Source organism: Zingiber officinale, chromosome 4A, assembly GCF_018446385.1.
Source record: "Zingiber officinale cultivar Zhangliang chromosome 4A, Zo_v1.1, whole genome shotgun sequence".
Classification (NCBI taxonomy): Eukaryota; Viridiplantae; Streptophyta; class Magnoliopsida; order Zingiberales; family Zingiberaceae; genus Zingiber; species Zingiber officinale.
In genome coordinates, this window is record NC_055992.1 from 130,866,931 (window position 1) to 130,876,748 (window position 9,818).

A 9,818-nucleotide genomic window follows, 5' to 3' on the forward strand; every position below is an offset into this window, starting at 1 on the left:
TATATTTAATTAGGGGACGAAAATAAAAATTTATTCTAATGGAATTACATGCAAAATTATATTTACTGGCATGCAAATTTTTCCTACTATCATTCTATTTATCGTATTATTAAATCAGTATTTGGAGCAACAATTGGTAAATACTTGTCTACTGGTGGACTATAAATAGTCGACTTCTAATCCTCGTCGTCGGAGACCGGGATGGACAACGCCGTGATCCTCCGAGAATGGTACGACCGCGTCGATTCCAATCGCTCCGGCAACATCACGGCCCACCAGCTCCAGGTTCTTCTTCCTCATTCACCCCCTCAGCTTGTTTTATCCAATAATACTTGTTTTGTTCTCCTAACCAAAACCCTAGTTCTGATTATTTCGGCATCGATGAACCTGCGATCAGAGAGCCCTCTCCGTCGGAAACCTCGACTTTTCCCTCTCCGTAGTACAGCAGATGATCAGGTTTGTCTCTCTGCCTCCTTCTGTTTCCGTCAGTTGTTGGTCGGGGCTCTGCTTCTTAATTTGATGTTTCTTAAACTGCAGAATGTACGATTTTGATGGAAATGGGACCATGAACTTTGAAGGTGGTTTCATCACTCTTTTCTTAGTTATGCAATGCGTTGGGTGCTGTTTACATGAGTAATAATTGGTTACTTTTCAGTAATTACTTAGTGTTTAATTACAATGTACATTTGGCGGATTTTGTTCTCTCAATCAGTAATAAGTTGATTTGGTTAATCAATTACCGCCGACCTTTATGTATCATATAAAACTACATCATATGCTATCACTGGCAAAGGTACATCACAGTTCACATTAAGAACAACAAAAGAATTAATTATTTTCACAGTGGTGGTTTCTATAAGGTTGTAATACTAATTATGGTTTGTACAACTATATTAATCATAGTAATGAAAAAAACCTTCTTGACTTGTTCGTGAATAAACTAATTGAAACTGAGAGATCTGCTGCAAAATAATGTTGTACCTTTTTTTAGTGTCAAGTTATGCATTTCCACATTTGATTTTCTTAACCCAATGTAGTATTGATTGGGAATGGCCTCATTCTTATTGTTTTAATTGAACCATGTTTGATCATATATACCTTTATTGAGCTACAATGCATCTGATCAGATTTGTTGTAATAACTACTGACTGTTTGTTTGCATAAGGTCAAGACGCCCATGGTTCAGCTGGAATCACTAGCTTTATATCTCTTACTAGCAAAAGTTAACTCATGATTTTTTTGTTGAATGCTGTTGCTTTCTAGATATAACTCCATTAATCTGTCTAATTTTGTTGTTCACAGAATTTCTTGCTCTCAACAAGTTTCTTCTCAAGGTCAGCTCTCATATCAACTGAATATAAGAAACTCGTGTTACAATTTTTAGTTTGTATAAAACTGAAGTAGGACCAAGTGCAATAATTTCTGTTTCTAATTTTAGATAGCTTGTACTGAAGATATAGTCAATATAACTGATGTTTTCTAATAGTTCATCCATATTGTATGTTCTTTAATTTTGTCCCTTCCAGACTGCAGGCATGCTTGGCTTTCCCAAGTATACTGTTTTTTACCATTGGGACTTATACAAAGGGATTTCCAAAACATCTATTTACCTTTTTGCTTTAAAAAATACATGTGCTGATAGTTGTGTGTTAGAATTATCATTTTTTTGTTATAAAGTAACCAAGTTTTGAAAGATAATATTCTGTTTCTTAATTATGGTTGCCCTAAATGGCGTGGTTTTTTTGTTCTTTGTCCTAATATCTTACTACTTGAGCTTTGCTTGTGTTTTATGTCTTATTCACTACATCTTGATCTTGCATCTGATCTTTTTTACTTTTCTAGTTGATGTTATGAATTTTTTTTATCTTGTGAATACGTATTGGTGAATTTTAAACACATGGAACTTCTAACGTTAATATTTGTGGCAACAAATTATGACACAAAATTGTGATCCATTCATTGCTTAATAGCATTCATGGAATCCTTGTTTAGTGTGCATAGTAGGATGTTCCTGACAGCACATAGCATATTATTGCAACTGATAATTAATTTGTTAGATATTTGAACTGAAACCCACACTAGAAAGGTCTAAAAGAAGGAAGCTGACTTCGTGAGTCTTTACTCTCTTATATGTTCATCCTAGCTGAGCTCAAATGTCCGTGCTGTTGACAGTGTTACACAGCTTTTACATTTGCCATTTTGTTATTTTAATTGATTTTCTTCAGTTGCTAAAGGGTAATAGCAACATTTTACCTTCAAATTTACTACAATTGTTTTATCTTAAGTGAACTGGTTTATCATACATGATGAACTCTAAGTACAGTCTGAAGAAGGCAAATGGTAGATTTAGTTTGTTTTGATGATTCTGAATTGTATCAATGACTTGTTATCCTGGAATCTTTATTTTGTAAGTTATTGCCCATTAATTTGGATCATTTCTAAAAAAAATGAAATACAGATGCATTATTTATTTCTATTTTAACCAATATGCTGTTCTAGGGGGTTACTGAATCATTATAAATCTAGAGGTTGTATTATTGTAAACTTTGATTTCTACCTTTGCGCTGTTCCCTCCAACTCTTGAAAAAATTATAATCTGCTTTATCCAACCATATATTTCCATTTAGAATGTTCATCCTTGGTGGCATGAATCCAATGCTTCAATGTCAAAACATTGAAATGCTCCCCAACTAGAATCAGATTTATTTGCAACTGTTATCTGTTTATATTACAAATCTAATGGTTGTTATCTTGTATAAGGTTCCTATCTAACCAAAGATATGTAACACCCTATTTGCCTCATGATTTTTCTGTATATTTCAATTAAGATTCTCATAGTTTTTTGTTACTTCCTTGTTTCTTTTGTACTGGCACATAAACACTCTAATCCTTTTGCAGGTCCAAAATGCTTTCACCCTCAAAGAAAGGTATCGTCCTTCATCCTTACATGAGGTTATCTTTCAGTAATGTTGCTTGCTGAATCAGAACTGACCAACTTACAATAAGTTCTTGGATTTAGAAAACTTCCACAGTTAATGATCACATAATTTTTATTACTTGTTATAAGATGGCCTTACCATATTCAACTTTGGAAGTAATGTTTTTGTCTTATTTTCTTGCATTTTTGTTTGTGCTTACATAGTCTTATTTTGGGTATTTAACTCGATGCTAACATACTGCCCTGCAGAAGCAACAATACAACTAAATAAAGTAAATAATCAAAGTACAATAAAAATTTACTGTGGAATCTACAAGATTAGATACTAGTTGGAAAATGGGTGTTTTTCATGCCATCAACTATGGTCCCTGTGGTAGTCTATGCTGGAGTGGTGAGGTCACCTACGAGAAGTATCCTGTGTCATTGTACATTAGTGACCTCAAAATATAGAGTTGAGCTTACTCTTAGTTGGCATAGGTTTTTCTATGCACAAGGTAGTCGAGCTCACTCTTGGGTAGGATCAGACAACATTATATGAGATTCATGAACTTAGATCAGGAACGGATCTTAAGCTTGTAAGAGTCTGCAAATCAGACCAAATTAATTATATTTTCTTTAAGTTCTATCATTTATTTATATCTTAAAATGTATTCTTATTATCTTTTTTAGTTCCCTTTATTCCTTTAATTTTATACTCTAAATCCATTTAATTTTTCCAACTATAGAATCTCTTGGCTTCCTTTGGATATGTTCGTTTTCTATTAACATTATTTTTACATATTTTGTCATCTATTGGTTGGTGCTACATCTAATCGCTCCTATGTCTGATATAAGTGATAGTAATAGAACTTCGACTCTTTGTCAATAATCTAATCTCTCATGAGAGCTGAGCTGTCGACCCAAACTGTCCTACCAAGTTGTTAGCATTCATGGTTGACAATTGAGTGACGGTGAAGAAGGCTTGGCAATGAACCTCCTGTCTATGTAGGGACTGCATCTTTTATAAGAATGTAAAGAGGAGGCCAATTGGGATATCATATCCTCATAACCTCTAACGTCCACCTTAGCTTTCTCATATCTAGCACATTATTAGTCATTTTCAATATCCTGTATGATATAAATGCTCAAATTGTACAAGAAGTATCATTTATCCTTGTCAGCAGATGCTTAATGATTAGTACATATTAATTCATTTCCATGCTAACAGTTGCAAACGATAACATTAGTTTGCTGCTAGACACATATTTAGAACATATATAATTCAGTATTTTATTGACTAATATAGTTAGATAACCATTTGCACAAGTTTTCCAGACAACTTAATGTTTTGAATCAAAAATAAGAATTGTGTTGTTAAGTTACAGTATGTTGTCATTGCATCATCAAATGTGATTCGTTGCATATGATCACATATATTCAATTTGGCTTCTAAATTCCACCATAAGACATAACCAAGGTTTAAAATTTCAACCCGTGTCGAAGTTTCGGTCTCACACCGGAACGATACGGTTTCGGTATCGTACCGTACCGTGTCGTGCCGATACAGTTTCGGTATTTTTTATTTATCTATAGTAATTATAAGATAAATATATTTATTGTGTATATAAAAATAAGTTGTATATTGATTGATTATAAGTTCTCAATTATTGAATAATTTAATGTTGTTAGAAAAAATAATTAAAATTTTTTTTATTTAAATAAAATTGATATATCAATAATTCAAATTAAAATGGAAGTATCTATTATAATAATAATAATAATAATAATAAGTATATAAATTAACTATTTATTCATTTAATTAATTATTAATTAAATAATATATATTTTAAATAGTAAAAAATATCAAGTAAAAAAAATTTTAAAAATAAAAAAAATCAGAATATAAATATAATTTATTAAAAAAATTTTAAAAAAAATTTAGAATTTTTTTAAAAATTTAAAATAATAAAAAATATATTAGAATATAAATAAGAATTATTATATATTTTTTAAAATTTTTAAATGAAATTTAAAATATTATTTTTTCAGAATATTAATTAATAAAAAAAATTTAATTTATTTTAATTTTAAATATATTTTATTAGGATAATTTAATTAGGGTTTATAAAAGTCTCTTCGAAATATCACACATCCTCCACACATCCTTGGGAATTGTTTAAATTAATTAAATAAAATAAATAATTATCAAAAACAGAAGAAAAAAAATCGCGTACGCGAGATCGCGCCCGCGATCATCACGGGCAATCTCTCGGGGGGCGTCCGACGGCGCGGGAAGCGTCGCGCCAGAAGGATCGCTGGAAGCGTCTGGCGACCTTGCCGGATGCTTTCGGCGCCGCAGAAGGCGTTACGCATGACGCCTTCAGTGCCAATGGAGGCGTCCCGCGTCTCCTCCGACGCCAACGGAGGCGTCCCGCATCTCCTCCGGTGCCGCCGAGACGGGGACGCCTCATGTGCCGGTTTCGGCCGCCCGGCGGAACGGTAAAAACCGTCCGTGCCGGGCAACACGGAACGACATTTCAAACCGTGGCCATAACCACATGCCCCATAAGTTTACATGAGGGCCATCTCTGTGGACAGTATCAACTCATCAAAGACTTCTCACAGTAGTTACAAACTTTGAAGCTTCTTGTAGTGATGGCATGCTTCACATAATTTTCTTATGGATGCAACAAAGATGAGCTCTTTAAAGTCTGCTTGTATAAAAAGTGGATCTTGCAAGTAAAGGTTTCCACTTCATCTCTTCCTCGATAGCTTTTCCCTTTGCTCGACTTCTCTCAAATATAGTTCTTTGTTCTCTGCTATATCTTGCATTCAAGAGCAAAAACTTATAGCAATTGAACTGCTTAGGGTTCAATCTCAGCATCGTGGCACATGCTTCATTCTACCCAGTCCATATTTTGGATCATGATCCACAAAGATTGCCTGTTTACACTATAGGGGATGAGTCGACTTGGCTCGCATGTTTTGGGCTGTAGAATTGCACAATTATGTGGCCTAGCCCATTAATTCATAAACCTGGACTGTGGTTAATTTTTTTGTTCTTTGGTTCATCCTGTAATGTGTTCGCTTTTTAACTAGTTCTTGCTTTAATTTCTCTCACAGGTGTTAGAAATTCATTATTTTTTTAAGGACAGCATTGTACAATAAATAAGTCATTTGTAAGTGTGTATAGATAAGTGCATTTTCAGTTGATATTTCATACAAAGTTGTAGAATTCGGAATTAAATCATCAGGGCCTTGTTTGAGTCTTCATTTTCTTCTTCAATCTACATGCTATAAGTTGCTCCCCGAAAACCTATTTAGTATTTGTTAGATGAACATGATCTTTCTAGTTAGTCCTTGGGTAGATTGGGAATCTGACATATGAAATGGACATGCACGAGTATTTATATTGGTTCTCTCTAATATGCATTTTGTTGATTATTGATATACATGGCTCATGATATGTTTCTTACTGAGTTCAATTAAGAATAGAATGATTTTACTCAATTTTTTATAAGTTACCATACCAAGTTAGTATAAACATAATTTTTTCCTGTTCATACATTGTGCTCGTCTTGTATAACTTTTCTTCTACTTGGATATATAGGGGCCGTGGATATCTAAATCCGGATGATGTCTATGAGGTAATGGTTTCTTGTCATGGTGATTTTTTTAGAAAATTATTCTTTCCTTAATGTAGGAAGAGGATTATTTACCTTATGAATGCTATATTTTTTTTCCAAGGAAGACCCTCCACCTCTGATTTTTTTTTTTCAAAAAAAATCAATGCTGGAAAGTTTCTGTTACAAAATTAATTACTTATGTTTTCTTATTTCATTTTGACTATTTTTCCCTTAATTTATTTCTTTTAACTTATGCAAATTGTTACAAGGAACCTTGGTGGTATCTTTCTTTCTTATTTAATATTTTTAAGAAAAGGAGCTTGTTAAGGAAATTTATAGTTCTTAGAACAACAATGGAAATTTATAGTTCTTGCTTAAATCATAACAAAATAGATGAATTCTATAGTTTAATTGAACAATATGAGTGTGATTGCTATTTATTGTCGTTGCAGCAATATATGACAACTCCAATCAACCTCTTCAAAGATGTGTTACGTATATAATCTGTATTACCTTTATACAATTTATTACCTTTGAAAATAAGAATTTTTTTGGTTTATGTTATGAAGTTTGTGGTATATGATGTCTGTTTTCCTTTTTGTTTCCGAATAGACACAATAAATTGAGACACTTTCTTTTAATCTTCTAAACAATGTCGAGGATAATTTTTCTAAAAAAAACATTATATTCTGATTATATTTTTTCTTCCAGTTTTCAAATTCTCGCCTGAAATTCACATAACCTTATCCATAAGATGGGAATGTAATTATTCAACTTCCACGATTCTGATTTTTCTTCTGAACTTACCTTGCATATTTGATTGTCTTTGTATTCTCTTCTTTGTAGTGTATTATATCTCTCAACTATAGGGTAAATGATTGCTATAGAGTGGGTTGCGATGCATAGCTGTAAATGCAGACAGTTCTTTGTAAGTTTTATGCTTAGCCTTGCCTTGGATGTTCTGACTCAAAAATAAGGAGTTGATACTTTTGAAGTACTGATACCATCAAGTTTCATGTCTCCCCTTTCTTGCAAAAGATATTACCAGATAGTGTCCTTTACCAAGTAATTTCTTTCATTCTCATAATGTTTGTGACCAGAACTACTGGGTGCGGAAATTAAGGTAGAGTAGCTGTAAATTAGGGCCAGTTTTTCAATTGGCATATAGCCAGATACTTCTATTTTTTATTTAACTGTTATTCTTAGTAATTAATATTCACTTTCTTGACTTCTGTCACGTGTTATGACTTTTCTGTCAGTATGAATATTCTGTGCAGTTATATACATCTGCAGCACATGCTGTCCTATTTTTTCTTCACCTTAATGTTGAGAATTTCCACAACATTCTTGCAGGGACTGGTCAGCCTTGGCTTCTCCCTTGATTCACCTTCTTTCTTAACAGTCTGTGAGGTAGATGACGTGCTATTTAATGTTCTGGAGAATATCCATTTGTATTTTGATATTGGCATATAGAAGGCATACTTGATATTTAGCTTCCATCTTCACAATTTTGTCAGTTTCATAAGATACTATGGACTAATCCTTATGAAATTAATGTGCATATTTTTTTGTAATATGATATCAAACGTTTGTTTCTTTGTGTCTTAACCTAACACTGCTTTTCTTTCATGACATGCTTCACTCGCATGAGTTTCATGTTAGCAAAAATTAAATTCTTTTGAAATTTGTTTCTTAATATTTTCCTATGGTCTCATTTCTAATGCTGTCAAATTTTGTAAACGTAACTTAGTTTGCTTCTTATGCTTGCATTATTACTAATTTTGAATGATGATCCATGTCAGAGCTTTGACAAGAACAAGAGGGGAATGGTTCGGTTGGATGACTTCATCTCACTTTGCATATTTGTACAGTCAGCTCGGTATGCATATTCTTTTGCTCGTAGGTGTAGTTAACTTAGACTCCAACTAAAGGATATGCGGAAATTTTGGATTTACTTTTTCTGAAAAATGCCACAATGAGCCACTTTTTCTGAGTAGGCATGACTTAACAAGGTCATTTTGTCTGACCCAACCAGCCTTGCTCGTCCGACCCATTTGGTACACTCAGCCCACCACCTAGTTCATTCAACTCGTCCGGACTACCAATCTTGCTGCATTCCTCAGCCTGTCTCGAGCATTCAGCCTAACCGACCCAACTAAACCATCCTAATACCTGATTTAACTAGTCTGGCTATTTTACTTCTCGTGGTTATTTACATTGTCGAATAGATAAAGAATAGCCACTAGAAGTGATATTTGGAGTTCATTTTTACAATGCTACGGCAATTCACAGGGAATACAAAAGCTTTTTTATCGAAACATGCAATTAGTCTTAAACTTGTTAAGCTTCAAAGAGTTTTCATTTATGTCTATGAATGAAGGCAGGCATGTAAGTCAGTTAATTGTTTCCTTTTTTGTTGCAGGAATTTGTTTAATTCCTTTGATACAACCAAACAAGGCAGAATAACACTAGATTTCAACCAATTTGTATACTGTAGTGAGTAACTCAGATTCATTTTTATTTGGTTCTTTTGCTTAAAGTTACCAGAAGTCTACATTTTGTTAATCCTTTCTATCATTCAGCTTCTTACTCATCAATTATATCGTGTCTTTTGTTTCCAGCTGCCAATTCCCGAATATAATTCAATTCTGCTGCTTTTCGTGGTTCATCACTCCGAATCTAGTGAGACTTTGTATCCTTTGTGTTCATGTAAATCACTTGTATTCACGTGTTCATACGTTAATCAGCTTAAATAACTTCGACACCGGAAGAAAAATTTGTAAAGTAATAACTTAGACTTCTGTTCTTTGATAGCGTTGAGAAAATTTGGCCGACAGAATGAGATTACACAGTACTTCTTACTCTTTCAAAAAAGGAAATTCGTTTTAGATTTTATTTTATTTTATTCACTTGATTGAATTTTTTTTATATATTCAAAAATCTTTCCTTCTGATTAGTAAAAAATGAAGTATTTCTTGATACTCAGGAAACTTTTTCATTTTTTTCTTATTGAAGAAATGAATTGCTTTGAGCAATTAAAGGAAAACTCTTGCTAGACAGTACAAGTTAAGATTCATAAGAGCCTTCAAGGCTTAAATTATTTGACCGTATTGAATTCTCTAGTATAATTTTCTCATAGAAGATTTTTCAGGAACAGCTGGAGAAATATATTCAATTGAAAAAATGATTCTTTTCAGATCAATTGAAATATTCTTCTCCAGTTAATAAGATTATATGTTTTGATCTGATACAAATGCTGAACATGCATGTGACGC

General features: G+C 33.0%; 1 protein-coding gene across 1 annotated transcript; it reads left to right on the forward strand.

Moving 5' to 3' along the window:
• The first annotated feature begins 144 nt into the window (after positions 1-144).
• On the forward strand, positions 145-9,397 carry LOC121971228 (sorcin-like). Its single transcript, XM_042522386.1, has 10 exons — positions 145-285; positions 398-456; positions 538-578; positions 1,303-1,334; positions 2,899-2,927; positions 6,528-6,564; positions 7,897-7,953; positions 8,346-8,422; positions 8,966-9,039; positions 9,165-9,397. The coding sequence occupies exons 1-10, from the start codon at positions 202-204 to the stop codon at positions 9,182-9,184; spliced, it is 510 nt and encodes a 169-aa protein (XP_042378320.1). The 5' UTR covers positions 145-201; the 3' UTR covers positions 9,185-9,397.
• Positions 9,398-9,818: the final 421 nt, after the last annotated feature.

What these genes read in the sequence shown, in the direction of transcription:
- LOC121971228 (XM_042522386.1), top strand. Translation starts at nt 202, where the DNA reads ATGGACAACGCCGTGATCCTCCGAGAATGGTACGACCGCGTCGATTCC. An exon ending in TCAACAAGTTTCTTCTCAAG is followed by an intron (nt 1,335 to 2,898) that starts GTCAGCTCTCAT and finishes ATCCTTTTGCAG; the next exon opens with GTCCAAAATGCTTTCACCCT. An exon ending in ATCCGGATGATGTCTATGAG is followed by an intron (nt 6,565 to 7,896) that starts GTAATGGTTTCT and finishes ACATTCTTGCAG; the next exon opens with GGACTGGTCAGCCTTGGCTT.